The following is a 20361-nucleotide window of genomic DNA, read 5'->3' on the forward strand; positions in this document are numbered from 1 at the left end:
GAAAGGGAGGAAAATAAATATACAGGAATAAACTTGTAATATTACAAGAAAAAACGCCAACTTTTTTTGAGAATAACATCATAAATTTACCGGTACATGAACATAGTTATAATCTAACAAGGAATAAATCCTACTTCTGAAAGATTCATAAGCAAAAAGCAAAAGCAAGAACCAATGTAAAACTGAAAAAAGAATAATAAATTAAAAAAAGAAATAAAAAATATAAATTTACGTCTGTGTGACATTATTTCCTCATACCTATAAGATTATGATTAATATTTATTATTACTGTTTTTATTACACTATTTATCTAAACTCGTGCAGACTTACCGCCTTTGTCTCTTATTTCTATTTCTATAGCTGCTTTTCTTACTCTACAGCTTCTTTGTCAGAAAATTGTGACTTTTATAGTTATTTACAACTTAACACATATAAAATTACAGTTGTTTCCCTTCTAAATGCTGGCTTGTATTCTTGTATTTTTTTATGTAAATGTTTTTTCCTTACTATGGTGGTCCTATTACTCTGTTGTACTTCGGTCCCCTAACATTCTTCTTCAAACTAGATTATTGATTGCATTTTTGCCACTTTGAAAGGGCAGAAAGATCTTTTTTTTTTCCAAACAGTGACAATGGCCACTCCCAAATAGCACTTCTGCTGTGATATTTTGATCATAGACAAATGGCATCGTCCTCATGAACCTCACCAGCACCAGCAGTCCTAATATGGTTGTGTATCTCTTCCACACCCTTATATGTTTGAGCCAAAAGTTGAGTAATTTTACTGCTATCACAGTCATTACTTTGCTCTTCTCTATGTTGTTTCTTTGTTTTATAGACTGCCTTGAATTGCTAATCTAATCAGATGAGAGTTATGATCGAGAAGGCTGGAAATCCTTCTTTGTCACTGTTCTTTTCAGACAAAGATAAGAAAACTGAAGTTTTAAACAAATCTTCCCTCCTCTAAAAATCAAACCTCAAGGACTGAGCAAAGAACACATAAATCAAATTCAATTTGACAACTGCTGGATCAGTTTTAAGGTTCACACGGAGAAATAAAATGAAACAAACCAGTCGTCAGGCACCAAGCAGTACGGTAACATTTTGTTGAACACTGAAGGTTAACAACAGTACAAATGAAGTTTTTTTTCTTCACAACAAGCATGATTTGAAACTGAATGACAAAGTAAGCATTGCTCTTTCTGTGGATGAAACTTTTATTTATTTTTTTGGTTTGCATTAATAAGCGTTCCTATTTCAACAGTATGATGAGAGGAGTCTTTTCCATTTTCTAAACAGATACATAGAGCTGTGCATGTGAGGCAGCAGCCTTCATGTGTTTGGCACTGATTACATTTGTTCATTCTGGCAACAGGATTGCTGCATGTCAAGGTTTTTTTGGCCCCTGTCCTGAAAATTTCAGAGGAAAATAACTCACACCACGATACCATACCAACAAAAACATAATGGGTCCGGTTGCATTTCTACATCATTAAAATGTAAGTGATTACTTATGAGCTGCAGATATCAAAAATGAAACTGAAAAACACTTAACTAGAGGTATAGTAAAATAATTAAGTGTCCTTTTGCACACTCCCTCCTCTTGTCCTTTTTATCTATATACGGTAAGAGAAAATAATTGCTCTGTCAGTTAAGTGTTTACTGCATGAATAATCTGCTTTTTTTAACCCTCGTGCCATCACCTGGTTTCAGTCTCCAGCTTGTATTTTGTCTGCAGCAATTAGGCCCCAGGAGTGGTTTATGCAACTTTGCTTTTTTTTCTTTAAGCACGAGAGTTTCCTTAATGTCAGTGCCTGCAGTCCCACTCTCCAAAAACAACACAAGGATCTAAACAAAAGAAAATTGTAACATCACTTAATCATATCATTAGAGTCTTAATCTGTTTTGTTTTGTTGCAGTGAACTGTGTAGCTCTTGGATTGGTGAGGCACAAGAGATGATGAAATGTCTTCACAACACCTAATACTCAAAAGCATGAATCAAACTCATTTGGAAAATTAGTTTTGCATTCGTTTTTTTAAACCTCAAACTCTAACATTTGGATTCAAATGTCAGCTCGTGGGGAAAGGCAGACTCTGCGTGTCTCTCAGAACATCAGCTCCTGGACGTGGGTCTTTCCACCATTCCGCTCTTGCGGTTGCGGCAGGGACAGAGGTAGCCTTTCAGATGCATGCGCACCTTGCTGTGCAGTGAGGCGTAGATGAAGGGATTGTAACATGAAGAGCTCATGGCCAGAAGATGACAGCAAACTTGTAAGAGATTGATGTAGCGTTTCCCTATTATGAGGAACTCTGGGTCCAGATCCAGCATCAGATTCAGCACCTGAACAACATGGAAACAGTTTAGTTTTTTTCTCACATTTAAATCTTTAAGACACAACCATTCTGGGCACATACACATATACTATCTATGTATAACATGGCCATTTCAATGCTTACCGTTGTTATGCATCTGATAAACATGAATTCGCAGAGGTTTTTTGATTATCGCTGTTTAGATCTCTAGCAGAGAACTTTCCCACAGCTAATTGTGATGCTGTCCCATCATGCCTTGCAAACTGTAAGCGAGCTGTTTGGGTAGTTTCTCCCACTGAACACAAGATGTCTATTAGATAATTATTATACATCTACTATAGATCTCTACAGGAAATCTCAGACAACTTATTTTGTCACTCTATTTGATATCCACCTAAAGTGTTGTGCATAAAGAGGTCTACTACACATCTGCTTGTAGACATCTAATCTTTAGATATTTTTAGATGTCTATTAGAGTACTCTTCTAAACATTTACCGGTTTAAAAAAAAATAAATACTGCAATTTTACTCTCATTTTCAGAACTGGCATAATTCCCTTTAGGGTCACATGTTTGTTAGTTCTAACCCAGCCACTGTTGGGTAAAGGCGAGGCACGAAGAACAAATGGGCAGTCTGCTGCACCCTTTTTCTGTTGCTATCTGATAGAGCCATTTGGGTTACAAAACCAACAAAGTCAAACTTCCCTGTAAAAAAAGGGTTTTGTGGCCAATGATCTATTCATTTCTAAAATCTAGCTTTAAAATAATTAGTGAATTAATTCAAAATAAATGAATTAAAATTTAAACAAAATCATCCTGCAGCAGATTACTTCAAATAAAACTGCAAGAAAAGTCAAACATGTCATTGTGATTTTGGTGGTTTTCTCCCTTTTGTATCAAATATTAATATAATATTGGTGTAGAAACCACTTTTTTCCCCCTAATCTATACATGTAAAGGCACATCGCTTTTGCAGCTTTGCATCTGAACAGCAACTAGACGCTGTTGTGTAGCAAAAGATAAGAAAATGTGTTTTAAGCTTATTCTAATCCTCTCTGACAATAGATAAACCCTTCACCATCATTTTGTTCAGTTATTTGACAAGTTAAAAGTTTAAACGAGAAGCTAGAATTGTTGCTTTGATGGAAGTTTCTGAGACTTTTGACCCCAGGAACATTTCAGCAGAAATATTTGCTGCTTCTTGGAATGCAGAACTTTGATGTTCTTTGATGAAAAGGCTGCATGGGGACATAGTGGTCAGCTCTTTCACCCTTAAGCAAGAAGAACCTAGAACACTAGATAACTACATGAGATGTATTTGCCACTTTTCTAAAAGACAGCTTGTGCCTGGTGGTAAGCACCAAATTTAAGCAATCAAATTTAAACTAACATCTCATAAACAAGGATATGTGAAATAAATGGTTGTGAAACCGAATGCAACATCCTATTGCACATTTCTACACATACACAATGTGCAAAATGTAAATATAAATCATAACGTAGCTAAGCTTGCACAACTTGTATGTGGGTGTGTGGTTTCCTTTTAACACTACATTCTAAAACCAATTCTGCGGGCGCAAATTCTGCCTGCTGCTGTCACGCCACAACGTCTACTATTTCCTGGCTCTCAGTCAATATGATGATGAATGCATAATCCATTAGATTTCATCATGTCTCATTTAGGAAATAACGTTTTTTTTGTAATGGACACATTTATGTGAGGATGGGCTTTTTTTTGATAAATGAAGCGTAAAAATCTCATCTCAGTTGCACTAAAGACTTCTTTATGTCACTTAACTGTTATTGCATTTTTAATTTCCGAAACCACAAGAACAATGTATATGCTGACTCAATGTGTTCATTAAATGTATTTTTTTGCCATATGAATGAAGAAATAGTAAGTGTGTCAATCACCTGAAGAGGCAACCAGCACAGGGCAAAGGCCAACACGGAGGCCACCAGCAGAGAGAAGGTCTTCCTTCGCCTTTTGCTCCATCGTTGTTGACTGATGGATTGCTCTCCAGGAACGGAGTAGCGTCTTAAGCTGACAGTGATGGCACAGTATGACATGCTGACGGAGAGCAATGGGATCATGTAGGACGTGCTCAGAATGAAGCATGAGTAGAGCAACCGCAGGTTGCCATTGTTGGGCCAGAACTCCTCACACACCACCAGGTTGACGCCGCTGGGCCGAAGGTCAACATAGCTAGTGTAGAAAGATGGCGGTGCTGCCAAAGTCAACGATAACAGCCAAACGCCCAAAGTCACTGCGCCACAGCTCCACACCGAGATCCTCCTCCGTACTGGGTGAGCTGAGACAAAACAACAGCACATGTAAGAACCAGAACTTGCTGCTACATTTTTTTTTTAATTGACAATGCACCGTAAAGGTTAACCAAACCCTAAATCAACTTTTTTTGACTGTTGTTGACCTCCATAAATGGGGCTTTAAAGGTGTTGTCTGTTGGTCATTGCGAAATTCTGACAAATTAAAATACATTTGTTTATTTCTTGAAAATAATGTCAAAACTGCCTATGTGCTGCCCCCTGGATGTTTAAACGAGATATTACAGTTGAATTTTGTGGTTGGTCAAAGCATTTAAGTCCCACGTCATGATCTGCAGCTCCAGTAATGATAACAGTCCTGTTCCCCAGCCTCCCACCTGACTGGATTTTCACATTTTAGTTGTGGGTGGAGTCAGCCTCCAACTTCCCTGTTTGGTTACCCTTTAAAATGTCAATAAGAAAGAATGATTCCAAAGTTCTGTCTCTCCTGTCATGAGAATGATGTTTGAAATATTCAAAAGAAATTGAGTATTAATGATAAAACAAGCAGGTGTGTAAGATCTTTACCAACAACGATGTAGCGATCCACAGCAATAGCAGTGAGAGAAAGTGCGGAAGCAAAGACTGTGGCACATTGCAACAAGGGCACCAAGTGGCAGAGAGATTGTCCAAATGCCCAACCGTGGCTGTCAAAGGCGTAGGAGGCAGTCAGTGGAACGCAGCTCAAACACATCAGCAGGTCCCCGGCGGCTAGATTACCAATGAAGAAGTTGGTGGCATTGTGGAGCTTCTTGTCAGCCATGATACACGCCAGCAGGAATGAGTTTCCAACACCAGCCACAACCACTACCAGGCAGTAGAGGGGTAGGAAGAGAGGTTTGAATCTCAGAAGAAGTTCCATGCCCACAAACATGTCCAGTGGGTCACTTTGGTTGAGTGCTTGACCTTTGTGCTCATCCAGTCTTGCTGTTGCTTGGCTAATGTTACTTGTCACTCTGAAATCCTCATCCATGAAGGTATCCATATCTCTACAGGAAAACCTGAGACACAAACAACAACAAAAATCAGTATGCTGGAGTGATAAACAATAAACTTCACATTGAGGTTTCCCCTGAAATTTAAATTCTGTTCATTGAAGAAGAATGCTGCTTAATGAAAATGTAATTAATTTATTGATTAATTCATTGATCAGTTGTTTATCTGTGTTCATGTTAATTTCATTTTTTCCCTTTTTTTAAATTCTCATTTTGACGATCAATCTTTATATATATATATCTCAGTCCAGAAAAGTGCAGTGCCAGGAACAGCTAAGATACTGTGCAGGACTCTCAAGCTCTCAGGCCGCTGGTAGAGGAACCAAGCTTTTAGTAGAAACCATCCGCGGTGGGTGAGCGGGGCGAGAGGGCATCTATATCCAGAGTTAGCCAGTTTCATTCATAATAAACACCTGCTCTGGATGATAAATAACTTCCGTAATTATCAGGATATTTTTTTCCTAGTCAAGTGATGCCATTTCTCCATGCAGGCTCGCTTTGAGTGTGTGTCATTTTTATTTTGATTTTAAATTGAATAAATTGTAGGACACTGTGTGTGTGAAACAGACGGGCTGGTGTGCTCTTCAACTGCGTTCCCCTCCTAAGAAATTCCTCTAGTTCCTGCAGCACCTTCAGAAGCAAAAGTTTCATACAAGTGTCTTGAATATTTGGAGTTTTTGTGACGGACCAGAAGAGTCACATTACTGAAAAAAAAAAAAAAAAAATCTGCGAATACGTGAAACCACAAACAAAAAGAAACATGAATAAGCAGAGGTACACTGTATATATATCCCCTGGAGACATCCGTGAATACCCTGACTCTGCAGATGCGTAAGCTGTAAGGTGTTTAAATTGTCATTGTAAGTCACTCATTTTAAGTAGATTTCCAGCATGAGGTGAAAACAAGTGTTAGAAACTAAAGGAAAAGTATTGATTTTTCTATTATACTGATCTCTGTAGAGGATTTCAATCTCAATTTAAAACAAGAATAGTAAAAGTTTTGTTGTTAGTATAAATAAATCATCTTCAATTTACTCCCTGCTGCTGCCTGACAGTGACTTGGTTTGGCTCCAGCAACCACATGACCTAAAAAAAGGGATTAAGTGGATTTAGAAGATGAATGGATAGATGGATCTTCAGTTTACAAGAAGGAGCAGTGGAAAAGAAATGAAACAAAGTAAAAAGTCATATTATTTTTCAAAGCTTATATTGAAAACTGAGTTTGTAAGAAAGTTTCTATGATAATAGTTTTGAAGGTCTTCATAGGATGTCCTCAGTATCATCCACTGTGACGGACATTTTTGCACCCCAGCGCTTTTTGATGTTTCATTTTTTAGAACATCAGTGGTGGCTTTTCATTTAAAGCACTGACAAGTCTCTTCTCTGCCTGCTGTTAAGTGTATGCAGGAGCAGGGAAAGCACCATGAAAAAGTGCAGCCTGTTTCTGAAATGTAATTTGACCGCCTGGACGTCAAAGATCAGCTCCGTCTTCTTCATGCACACTGAAGCGGTGCTGAATCTAATCTGAAACTGCTCCCTTGTCATCACAACCAATAAATGTCCCAACAGTTAGACAAATCCACAAATCTCAAGCTTGCAGAAGGGAATTCAAAATCATTTGAAAGAAAAATTGGGGCTGCTTTAAATGTTACAACTATTACAACAATTTGATAATATTCAAATGCAAATGAAAGGTTTGAGTGGCTCATCCAAGGGCTTTCCATCCCACTGTAAAAATTTAATTTAAAGAATATTTGGAATGTTTTTCTCGGTTAATTAGATTTGTTAAATGTCAATATTGTCATTTGGCTCTCTTTTTCTTGGCATTTGTTACCACCACCTGCAAGCTACATGATCATGCATCACAAAGTTGCTGTGGCCTCTCCCCATTACTGTGTGGCCTTTAAGTTTTGGCAGTTAATAAGAGAGCAAAAAAGCTTTATTGGCAACAAAGTAAATCACTGCTTGCAGTTGAAATGAGTTTAGATCTGTGGAAAGGCCCTTTCATAAATGTCAGCTTTCTTTCTTTTGAAATGAAAATGAAGCTCTCAAAAAATATACTGTGTCTTTCAATTTTGTGGAACATTTCCAACAACTGGACCAGCTTTTTTTCCTCTAGATCTTTAAGTAAAACAATGCAGTAAGCTTTATGATTATCATGGTTTTGCACTCAGTGAGGTTTTATTATATACAAAACATCATTACAACTGTAATTAATTCATGAGGATAAATGATTAGCAAAATTGCATTATGGTTTTATGGCTGATGCTGTCTTACGTTGATACTTTCCGTCACCCTCTGGACTGACTGAGCATTCCTAATCTGCTGAAAACAGATTGTCTCCTGCTGTCAACAAACAGATTAATAATGTGCTGAACTTGCATAGTGCATGGAAACACTTCACTACAGTAGCAAAAAATAAAATGCACTACATGTACTTTCATTTTCTACAAAAAATTTTGTTGATGATATAATTTAAAAAAAGAGTATTTTTTTGTTTAACTTTCTACTTTGTTGATTCAAAGTAAATTTAAAATAAAAAAACCAACCCATTAAGTCCCATTCTGATCATTTTTTGATCTATTGTAAAAGTGGTCTTTGACAATCGTCATTGTCAGGGATGTAGTTTCTGTAGAATGGCAGGTGTTCACCTTGTAGGTGGAACTGTGAGGTAAGCCTGCCTCCACTTCCCATTATCCATTTGTTTACAGTGCAGGGGAATCAAACTCCAGGCTTTGAGAGCTGGTGTCCTCAACATATCTTCTAACCAACCTGTCATTGAAGCTCATTATTGTCTAAACACACCTGATCTAGGGAGTCAGCACCAGATTAGGCAGGATTTCTAGAAAACCAGCAGGAGACCGGTCCTTGAGGCCGGGAGTTTGACACCCCTGGTTTACAAGGGTGTCAAACCCCTCTCTCCAGCTAGCTTATAACTCCTCAAAACCCCATGCTAACATTACCGGTGTAACAAAAATGGTGAGTGGTATTGGAGCTATCCAGCTGTACAGTTTTGAGCCAGATAAAGAAAATGAAGATTATAAAGGATCTATTTGTCTGCAAGTGGATTCATCAGAATGGTGTGGAGCAGGGAGCTTGTGACCTGCTGATTATAGCTTCTACATCACAGTTACAAGCTGATTTAAGTGAAATTTTTCCATCTGCTCCTGATCCCCAATTATTTTGAATAAAGAAATACTCAGAAATAAAATGTTAGGCTTGATGAAAGTAATGCTACAAGAACACCAAAAACACAATTTTCACTGGAGTGGATCTTCAGGAACAATTCCTGCTTCTGGATTTTTCTCATAATGTGAACATTATTGAATTTGGACAAAATCTTATTGAACATTAGATCTTCATTAGACATTGTCATTAAGCATAGATTATGTTTGAGTGGGATTGAAAGTTTATTGTTCTCTCAAAATGATCACAAGTGAGTGCAGTGACTTAGGGGACTGCATTACTAAGAACTTAATAACACAAAGCCATTTCCATTTCCACTGTTTACTGAGGACACTGTGTGCGGAGGCTTCGGAGCCAGCGTGAGCGCAGCTTTCTTACAGGAACAAAAACAATGAATGCACCTCCCTCATCGAGAAGACACCCAGAGAGAAGCAGCATGAATTGGTTTTGTTGTTTTCGACCGTTCAATTCATGGAAAGTGGCTGAAATACATCAGTTACACATTTGGCTGCTCTAACCAGAAAATGGAGATTGAATCAAGTTAAAAACTCTTTGAAACTGAGTTTTCTTTCGTTGGATTTCAATTGTTTCACATCTGAGAATTTGCAAGGTGCGTCTATTTAGTATTTGTTTTTCTTTACTGTGATGTTGATTTATTCTGTGACAGAGAAAGTGTTCGCTGTTTTCTCTTGATCTTTGATTTATTCTGTGGCAGAGTGAGTGTTTGACGTTTTTTGTGTATTTTTGTATGTTAACTGTTTGCAGATTTTGTTTGCTGATGAGTACTTGCCCTGAATTGGACCAAGGTTAATGGTGGTGGCTCTAAAATTTCAACCTTCCCCTTTGCTCCAGCAGCTGGTTCATGGCTCAGCTCAGCTTCCAACAACAACAGAGAGCAATGTGTGCCATGTGTGTTGTTTTGTTTATTCCATCTGGTCTGCTGCTGGCCAGCACTTTAGAGGACGTATCATTGGTTTTCGTTTGTGTCTGCAATTTAGTACACTTGTGTGTATGCTGTTCTGAAAATCGGAATTGCATTTCTGAAGACAGAAAACATCTGTGCAAGCGTTCAAAACAGTTTACAGTAATTACTTTTTTCTACTCAAGGACAAATCTATACTGCAAAAGCACAAGATTATTCAGTTTTTTTATACACGCATAACATTTTCCTTGCAGATGGAAAATGTATTTGTATGTGTGGACATAATTTTTAAACCACAGCCACCTCTAAAAGTAATATACTGGTAAATCCATACTTTTACTTCATTTTACTGTGCTTTTGGCTAGTGTGAAACAATTTTTAATTCAATTATATGTTTTATGGGTAAATTTGCTTAGTTTTTGTTTGTTACAAAGACTGGGCAGACGTATCATTATACTACAGCTTCAAACTCGATTGTAACAGTTTTACACATAAAAACTGGGGCTGCATAGCGGTGCAGGTGTAACTCTACAAATTTCTATTGCTAGCTGGTTATGTCTGTTTGAAAACTCATTTTATTGTTTCTGTAATGGAAAAACATGCGAATTGTTACTCAAGCATGAACAGTGTGCTGCTTATTGTTGTTGCTTAACTCCTTGACTTCAGACGAATTTCGATCTTTCTGATTCTTGCCCAGTTTCGCTTTGACACACATCATTGCTGTACTGTAATCCATCTATTAACTCTGAATTGTGCGTTCTTGCCTCACAGCAAGAAGACCCAAGTTCAAGTACTGACTGGAACTTTTCTGTGTGGAGTTCGCATGTTCTGTAAGGTTTTCCCTGGCTTTTTCACACATTCCATAAATATGCTTAATAGGTGAATTGATTAATCTAAATTGTCTCTAGGTGTCAATTTGAGGGTATATGGGTGTGTGATTGTGGCCCTGCGATGCGTGCCTTCGTCTAACAGGAGCCAGGTAGGAGTTATGTAGCCCCCTCACCCCGTCAGGGATAAAACGGGTTAAGAAAATGTGTGGTATAAAAACTCAACATAAGCATTGTAAACGCATTAAAAATATATTTGGCTTACTCTCTGTCCTTTCTGAGAGAGACAAGCTGCTTTGCTCCATTCAGAAATTTTCTGGCACTTCTGTGTAAAATAAAATGGCTGCACTTTATGAACATGGGCGATAGTCTTTGATTGAAAAGGCTGTTCAGTCACTCCCTGGTTCACATAAAATATGCTGAACTCAAAATGTTACCACATATGCAACAAATAAACACATTTGTGGCAAAGATATATGTAAAAAAAACAAGTTTAACTTAAATTTAAGACCCTTACACCAACAAAAATTTGTTATCGATGACATTTCAACATTATTAGTTGAGACATTTCAGTGAAATCAAAAAGATCATTTGATCCAGCTTTTTTTAGATCATTTGTCTTCCCTAAACCTCTGATGTTAGGCTTCAAAAAGCTGAATAATAAGCTTTCGTAACTAAAGAGAAACCCATTATGAATTAAAATGTTGGATTCTGAGAAAAAAAAACAGAGTTAGTGTGAGCATTTTAAGTCTAAGATTATTCGCTCTTACATTAGCTTTATTTTAGTGCATGCACCTCTTTGTACTCCAGTGAAGGATTATGGGTATTCTTAAAGCTAATAAAACTGTTTCACCTACATATTTACATACTCTTTTATTAGGATGAGCTGATAAATGTGACAGTGGAGCTGAGTCTTTCCATCACTCGTGATTCAGATAGCAGATCAGACTTTCGGCAGATGAATCCTCTTAAATGAGTCAATATGTGTACTGCGGCTTCAGTGCAATCAGTTTGAAGAGCCTACAGGAACAATTTTCCTGTCCAATTCAGAATCCGTTAGAAACAATCACCTTCTCAGCATCGCTCCCCACTTCAGTTCCAAGCAGGCTCAGCAGCTGCAATGTGTCTTGAGTTCCTAATTTCTATGCAAGTGTCCACAATCCGCAGCAGGAGCATGCTTCCTGATCCCATCTGGTCTTTCAATGTCTACCTTATCAGATAGCTTGCAGGAAACCCACCCTTGCCTAGTAACGCTGTTGCCATGGCCTTTGTGAAAATCATCCAGACCTCGCAGCTAATTTGTGAGGCGTGATGAGAATTGAGCACTCTCAACATGCAAAACAGGAAGGACGGCTTCTGTAGACGCTCATCCTGTTTAGTCTGCGCTCGTTGCCTATATAATTGCTGCACTCTCACTTTTTTGTTCTCTCTGTACCTTAGACATTTCTGATGAATTAATTCGACAAGTGGAACAAAAAAAAAAAGCTTTCTTTAGAATTTGACTTTGGTTGTTGACCTGTGAAACATCCCCCCTAACAGCAAAGTCAGAAGGATCTGTTACTGTTAAGAATTTCAACAAACTTTTATCATTTTTAAAAGTTTTATCTCTCAGATTTAACCCTCAACGGTTCTCTGTCTTCTGTCATGGACTTCGTTAAAGTAAATGCGGGTGAGCTGTGTTCAGGAAAAAAAAAAATCTGTTGCTGTTACACATTTCATGTGAGTGTTTATAAATGTGACAGGCAGCTTAATCACCGTCAAAGGATCTAAAATTAGCGCTTTACTCAGAATTGCTGCTTTTCATTCACTGTTGGAGATTTCTTTCCTGACTCATAGAGATGACACTGGTGTGTTGTGTGATCATAACTGACCAATTAAAAAAATATTCACGAGTGAAAGCAGGTACCCAAAGATGTCTAACTCTCTGAATAGATAATATCTCCTATAAAACCTTGTTTGGGGCTGGTGCAGAGAAAAATAAGGGAAGCAAAGTTTCTATTTTCTACATATTTTTATATATCAGATGTAGAAAAAGTGTGCCAGTCATCTTTTCAAAAGGAGTCTTAGGACTCAAACATAGGCAAAAGGAATTACGGCACTGGAATAGCTGCATAAAATCATGGTCTAATCAAAATTAATAGCAAGCGCAAGTTTTGGTTTGGCAAAGAAAATAAATGAGTTTAATTTATTTCTTAACGCACTGTATTCAATAAGAGTTCAAATAGAAATCAAACTTTTGCGGCCTTCCGGCTCTTTCTGTTTCCTTCTTTTTTGTTTGTTTTCTCTTTCAGTGACTTGACCAGCTGAAAGGTGGAGCAGCTGGAGGGGATCAGCTGCTTAAAGGGCTGTCACCCAGACAGCTGATTGTCAGGAGAAGCTGACGTGGATACAAACGGAAGACGGTGTGAATGTGAGAAAAGGTCTGCAGTTGTCTAGCTAAACAAGTAAACTAACTTGTAAACGTTGGTATCCTTGAGTCTGGTTGATTTGTTGGGACTGCCCAGCAGTCTGTTATGAACTTGGGTTTGGTTCATAACAATTGGGGGCTTGTCCGGGATATGAACCCACTACCTTTCACGGATTTTTTTTTCCCATCTGTTTTACATACCAAATAAATCTGTCATCATAAAAAGGAACAAAGATGGTTACATTCACACCCACCACACAAACAATAAACCACTGATGAGTCAAAGTGACTCTGAGCTGTACCAAAACCAGCACTAAGTGTACATTGACAAACCATTCTGACAATTGTTTACAATAGTATCAGATCACATCCTGATATTAAACTTTTTGTCTCAAAAAAGAAGTTAGCGCACAAATGTTCCAAATTCCCAATCAGAAGTCAGCAATAAAGAAGCTACTTGGTCAAGCAGTGAAACATCCAGATTGAATTTTAAAGTTCATTTACCCCAAAAAACAGTATTCTGTGCTTTCGTGAAGTGAATGACTAAGAATCTTTACAGACTTTTGAGACAAGGTTATATCTTCAACTCGAGTCAGGCTGTGTGCACAGCAAAAACAGACTGAAAATCCACCATTCTGCAGGTCTGTTCCAGCATTTGAGATACTTTTTGTCTAAAGAAGCATTCTAGAGATGTTTAAAGATGATGCCTAGAAAACTTACAAAAAATTGCATGTGCATGCATGTGATATTTCATTAGAATTTGCTGTGAGTTATTAAAACTGATTGTGTCAGGGTTAACAGGCGCAAATTGGAGTTTTTAGTAGTGATCTAGCGTAAGATGTGAAATGCACGTGTTCGGTCTATTCAGTGGAAAGCAGATAATGGGTGCAAATGTGGCAGGGTGAGCAGAGTTCCCCTAAAGCACAGGTGCTGTCATTCTAGCCAGAGTGCTCATTGCTTGGGTGGTGCTGGAGCTGCATAATAAAAGCCTAGCAGCACAATGACTGAAGCATTCTGCGCTCTGGTGTGGGACAGCTCCCTCTAAGGTTCCTATTTTCTGTGCCAGTCAAGTGATGTGGCTGCATCTGTTAGGTTCTGCAGCGTACTAATCAGCCTGCTTTATCTGCTTGGTTGTCTGGCGGCGGTGTCAGTTGGATCTGCAGCGTAACAAGGTGCTCCTGCAACTGTCTTGTGGAAGTGAGCGTGTTGCTCTCCTCCAGAGCTGAATCACTATGTATTTGCTCCGCTTCACCCGTTGCATCTTCCACATTAAGTTTAATGTGTGCAGCTCTGATTTCGTCTTAGCTTCCACGGCGTTTTGTCCGGAACCCCTGCTGATTTTCCTTGCTTCCTCGTTTGTGATCTGTTGTGCTTTTTTTTTGCTATGTAAGCTGCTTTGCCCTCTTTTGGCCCAGCTGGGTTTTGAGGACTGTAGTTTTCCCCCTCTGTGATATCAGAGCTGCTGTGTCGAGCAGCATGGATGTTTTCTAGGTGCTTCTTGGTCCTGCTACATGTTGCTGTAGGGGGGGACATTTTGACCCTGTTGGAAGTTTTCTCTTGGGGTGGCTAACATCATATGAGGACTTCTTCTGCTCTTCCTATAGGGAGTTTGACAGCTTGTTCTGGAATCTTCTACAAGTAGAGGGTAGAGGGACAACTAGTTTTTGCTGTGGAGCAAAATACAAAATCTATTTAGTAAAACTGGAACCAACCTTTCCCAGCAGAAGTTATTCCTCCTACGGTTGATGGAGCATAGATGGGCGTAATGGTCCAAGACTGGAACTCAATCAACCAAACAAACAAACATCTTTGCTCTGCGAGAGAGGGAGTTTAGATCACTCCTGTTTCCAGTTCAGTTCCAGGATATAATCATGTTTTGAGAACATTGGGGTGACAGTGCATTAGCGAGGGGCTGTAGCAGGGGAAACCTGCCTAAATCATGATCTTTTTTTTTTTTTTATCCCAGTTGGGGCTCTGAAGACTGGCCTCTCTTCTAGGCGATTCTACTCCTGCCACTGTGTTGTCAGACTTTCAAAGCTGCTGTTTCAGGGGGCGTGGGAATTTTTCCATTCAGTGTGGCTCTGGTGCAGCAGATGGAAACATTTTGGATCTGTTGGAAGTTCCCTGTTGGAAGCATGATTTGGGAAATCTGATTTTATCTGTGGACTTCTGCATGGATGTGGTTATTTTTGTGTGTGTTAGAGCTAACCAAGCGCACAATGATCAGGTGACGGAGGGATTTGTTTTTCTTAGTTCTCTTTTTTTCTACTGTGCTCCTGTTGGTCCAATTCCAGGCATGAGTTGTGGGCAGGACTGCTATTGTGGAATGAGTCTGCAGTCATTTCCCATCATCCCTTTGTTTACATTCTCCTGCTAGTTTACAGGGGTGTGTATTGGCAAGATTCTGGGGATACAAAACATTTAACTACACACATCTCACAAGACTCTACCAGAACAATCACTCTTCCCCATATGAGCCTACTGCAAGGCATAGCAATCTGCATTTTTATTTGATAGTGGCAGTAACGGGGCACAGAGTTTTGGTTAAGGTATCCATCACAAGTAAAAACTAATTAGTACATGTCTCATAACAACTACAAACAACGAGGCTGACTGAACATTTAACACAAGTTGGTTCTTGTGAGATCTTGTTGTTTTGGGCGCAGTGTAGAGCTGCTCAAAGAGACTCAATGTTCTGTACTGCCAACTAGTGGTTGGGGGTTTAGGTGAGAAGCAAAAGTAAGACTTTGAACTACGTTTTCTCATAAATAATTAATGAAATATCGTCTTGTCAGCATTTTAAATCGATACACGTATCACTAAACAAAATACTGAAATATAACGCCAAATCAATTTTTCCCTATATACCCCCCTGCTAGTTTATAGCCTCTTACAAACTCAACCTGGTGATACATAAATGGCAATATGGGAGCTATTTAACCTCCTGGTTTTAAGCCAGATGCCATCTTGGATGAGGAAAACAAAGACGTTCATGGACCTAGTCGTCTACAAGTGGATGTATCGGAATGGAGGGGAGCAGGGAGCTTGTAACTCGCTGATTGTAGATTTCACATAACAAGTGCAAGCTTTTAAAACGATATTTTTTCATCTGCTCCTGATCCATAATTTGAATAAGGAAATATTCAGAAATGCAGTTTAATCTTAATTTTCCTTTATAAATGTGAGAATGTGAGAATTGTGAGGAAAAATGCTAACATGTTAAAAACAACAAAAATGTGATTTTCATTGGAGTGGGTCTTCAATAAATGTTTTCATGTTAAAATCAGTGGGTGTGTATTAATCTGGGGTTTGTAGGCTTCCCTCATCTGTTTAACCTGGTTATACATTTTCAGGGGGGGAGATTGAGATTTGGAGCAAATTTAAATAAAAACTGAAGTAAATATGTGTAAAAGAAAGGAAAAAAAGTTCAAACTAATTTCAACTTTAATTATCATGACTGGTTCAATATCAGGAATTTACACAATTAAAAGCACAAGACTTGAGATGCAATAGCGTACGTATAGAAAATCTTTGCTTCTGGGAATCAAGCAATCAAATGTATTTGCATGTGGAGAAGATGACTTTTTGTATTCAGCATTTCTTCTTTAGTAGCAAAACAGCAACTTTGTGTTTGATAAATCCCACTTTTTTAAGTAAATAGGTCCTGAACACATCAAATACATGACTGAAGCTTGAATTCTGTCCCATAAATAGGCAAAGAAGTAGTTCTCTGCATGACATCCTCAGAAGACTTGGCACGGCATCAAGAAGTGAGTTTGCACAGCTTCCAGCGCTCTGGCTAGGTTCAGAGGCATCACCTCAGAGGCATAAATAGACTGGAATATTGGGGACGTATCACATAGTGGGCTCTGCTTCTCCCTTTTTACTCTCGTATAGAGGGGGGGGGGGATGCACGACGATGCAGACAAGGTGCCAAACGTGTCTTGAAGTTTAACTTAAAGGAGTTGATACAACTGGAACTGTTCAGGAATGATAGGAAGAGTTTCAAGAAATCGTTGAAGAGCATGCTGAGAGGTTGTTGAGCAAAACACACACACTTAAATTCATCTGGGTTTAGTTAAACATGTTTAGAAGGGTAATAATGAGAGTGGAGGACAGGATCTCCTAAACAAGGTGAGCTGGATGCCTTAATGATATGATCTAATAATGTCTCTCACTTTCTGAATCTGGAATATCCAACAGAAAGCATTTATTTTCCTTCTTGAAATAAGTAGTTCACACCAACACAGTAAACACTGTTGCATTTGAGTAACACATGTCCCCCCACTTTACAATTAAATAAATGCAAAATGATTTAAAGTTTAAAAGGTCTTCTCAGTCAAGCACGGCAATTGTAAATTTCACGCTTCATTTTGTTTTGCTTACCCTGCAGCACCAACCATCAACTGGTGTCTAAATGTTATTATCGCCTGCTTACCATTCAATTATCAGAGACTTAGGCCTCTTTAACAGCATTGGCTTTGTCAAGGAACATGATAACATGGTTTTAAGGTCAAACACTCAATGTTTCGCTTTCATGTTTACAGTTATTGTAGCATGAACTCGAGGATATAAATAAAAAAAAAAACAGAAAAAATAGTAATTTGCATTTAATTGTCCAGAAATGAATATTTTCTTCTGTAAAACAGCAGCTATTGCAAATACAAATTATCTCAAACATTCACTGATGGCAGAATTTGAGACAAACCAGGAAATCCCCAAAAGAGCAAATAAATACATAAAAAATAGTTGTGTTTTTTGAAGAAAAACAGGCTCCACCATGTGGAAGCATTCTTCTTTTCATGAAGGTAATGTTCTGTGACAAGGCTGCTGAAATGCTCAGAGGAGCTTGGACACAATGAATTGCTTTCTATTCTTCTTTTTTATTTAACTCACTAGGACATATAATGTGTATTTTATGTTTCCTCCTAAATGTTTTAAACGATATTAATGAAACATATTTCCCTTCATAATGTACAGTTACATATAGATTGTCTGCACATTATGTAAACGTAATTTGATGTAATGCCAAAGAATGTTAGATAAGCAACATCAATAAACCAACAAAAGCCGTTTACTGCACAGCCAACAACATATGGAAAAGGTGACCATGCTGCTGTTTTTCACAGAAATAATTACAATTCGTTCACACAACTGTGTGTTTTGCAACACAGCACTCTTTTCTAAGAAAGCATATTACATTTTTCGTATTACCATTGATCCCAAATTGGCCATGACAATGCAGTGCAGCATTACTTAGACAGAAATCCTTTAAAAATGATCAACTTTTTTAAAAATGTGTTTTTTAGTTTTCTCAAACTCGTGCTTTTGTTTCTAAAAATGTATATAATAATTGTACTAAATAAAGAAAACAAAATTATCATTAACAACAAATAAAACTTGCAATAAGAAAAATATACAAATCATGTGTTGTTGGAAATTATTCAGAAGTAAATATATAAAATATCAGATTTTGAATATCAGTGTTTGCTTGAATGCATGCAGGTACTTACCAGTTTTTTTAAAAAATCTCCTCAATGGACCAGGTTAATTTTTTTTCTTCTTTTACAAGCTTTTTGTTGTCCCTCTTTTTCTTGCAGATCTGAACCCCTTTAGTTGTTGTGTTCCTCTTGCAGCCTGCACAGGAGCCCACAGAGATGTGGGGAGGAAATGGTGCTCCTCACTCAGCGCTTAGTGAGAGTGACAGAGGATGGGAGAGAAAGAGAGAGAAGGGACCCACTTGTCCTCTCTCCCTCAAATCCTTGCGAAATCCACACCCACCCACCCACCTTCACTGCTATTGTGTCCGCGTTCACACCTCACAGATACACGAGCTTGGCAGCAGCAATCTCATTCTTGCTTGGCTGTAAACGAAGATGGATTTAATTGTGCGCTGTAATTAAAAGCCTCCATTGTCTGCAGATATTTCCACACTTGCAAAAGAATGGCAAAGAAAATGAGCAACTAAGTGAGGCAGAGTACTTTGAAGAAGATTGAATTTAATCCCGCTACCAAGCAAAACAACAGGTGATTTTAACACTAATAGAAAATGATTGAAAATGCAACACTTGTTGCTGAATTGATGGCAGACAAATCATTTTATGTAAATCAACAACTGACTAAAAAGTTAAATTTGGAAGTGTTTGCTGTATTCATTCATCTTTGTGCTGTTTTTTTGTATCATAAATAACTCTGGGAGAAACCACACTGACACATTAATAGTGGCTGCAATGAAAGCAGCATCAAATGATGTTCAGGCAGTTTTTTTTTTTTTTCTCCCACATTCCTTCATTTCTCTTTTGGGTAAAGGCTGCCGCTCTTTATCACTAATACGGAGTGTGTGACGGGGAACTGACACTCGAGGATAGAGATCTGCTCCACAACTTGTTTCTGACCATTTCCCGGTGCGGCAATTTGAAGGACCAATTCAGTGCAAGACGGAGCACTCAATAGAATGATCCATCATGCCAAAGTATGAGAGAAGTGAGCAGAGAGGGAGAAGGCACAAAAAGATATAGATTGCAACATTTTCTGCAGAAATCTGTGCAGCCAGCCTTCATTTTAGGCAGGTGGAGAAGGAAAATCTGAGCGCTGATTGCTTCATGTCACCATGGTTATGGAGCGACAGATCTTTAAAAAAAAGTGCATTTACATTTTCAGAACAACATAAATGCATGTTTGATTGTGTTGTTGGTAAGTTTTTCTTTGTCGCCTCAAATGTTTGTCCTTGTGAACTGTTTAATGCAAGAGGTTGGATGTGTTTACTCGTGAGGACTTGATTTTTTTGATTACTTATTATTAAAGTTGCTTCTACTTGCGCTATATAAAAAAAAAAACCTTCAGTTTGATGCATTATTTCACTGTAAAGACTGGATTTTTTTGTATTAATCTCTGAAAATAACTTTTGCTTTAAGGGTATGTCAGAAAGAAAAAAAATGCATAGATTTGTAGAATAAAAATGACTACTTGCCATTTGTCTCCTGCTTGGTCACCTCCAAACAAAGCTGATCCAACACCGATTATGCATAACGATGCAGTGCTGCAGGGGTTGCAGCTTCTCCTGCTGGAGCCCTGAGGCTTGTTTCTGCATGAACCAACATCTCGCCTTACTTGCTGTATTTTTATTAAGCTTCATTAGATCTTTAACTATGAATTTATAAAAAACTTTATGCATCTAAAACTCTAGAAATAGTTGGGTTAGTTTTAAATACAAATGTGGAAAATTGGTAAATGATGTCTTGTCTTCACATCACAGCTGTGTTTTAGTTTTTATTCTTAAAAAAAAAAAAGAATCAATCTTTTGCTGAATTAAAAGGTTCCAATCATGATAAGGAAGTTGCTTCAACTGATTTTCAATGCATTTACAATCAGACAGAGATAGCTGCTG

At 38.1% G+C, this 20361-nt stretch overlaps 2 protein-coding genes across 2 annotated transcripts in view; one reads left to right on the forward strand and one right to left on the reverse strand.

The window, feature by feature from the left end:
* The window catches only part of LOC112149650, a 48131-nt gene that overhangs the window by 3028 nt on the left and 24742 nt on the right, over positions 1-20361 (forward strand). The gene's annotated exons all lie outside the window — the stretch shown is intronic.
* Positions 609-19066, reverse strand: si:dkey-202l22.3 (7 transmembrane receptor domain-containing protein). The gene is made up of 4 exons (XM_024277472.2): positions 18488-19066; positions 5166-5638; positions 4227-4624; positions 609-2341 (listed from the first exon to the last, which is right to left on the reverse strand). Exons 2-4 carry the CDS (start codon positions 5620-5622, stop codon positions 2114-2116), a joined length of 1083 nt encoding a protein of 360 aa, XP_024133240.1. The 5' UTR covers positions 5623-5638; positions 18488-19066; the 3' UTR covers positions 609-2113.

This window comes from Oryzias melastigma, linkage group LG13 (assembly GCF_002922805.2).
Source record: "Oryzias melastigma strain HK-1 linkage group LG13, ASM292280v2, whole genome shotgun sequence".
NCBI classification, from domain to species: domain Eukaryota; kingdom Metazoa; phylum Chordata; class Actinopteri; order Beloniformes; family Adrianichthyidae; genus Oryzias; species Oryzias melastigma.

What these genes read in the sequence shown, in the direction of transcription:
- si:dkey-202l22.3 (XM_024277472.2), bottom strand. Translation starts at nt 5,622, where the DNA reads ATGGATACCTTCATGGATGAGGATTTCAGAGTGACAAGTAACATTAGC. An exon ending in GGATCGCTACATCGTTGTTG is followed by an intron (nt 4,625 to 5,165) that starts GTAAAGATCTTA and finishes GTTTTGTCTCAG; the next exon opens with CTCACCCAGTACGGAGGAGG. An exon ending in TGTGCTGGTTGCCTCTTCAG is followed by an intron (nt 2,342 to 4,226) that starts GTGATTGACACA and finishes CATGTTGTTCAG; the next exon opens with GTGCTGAATCTGATGCTGGA.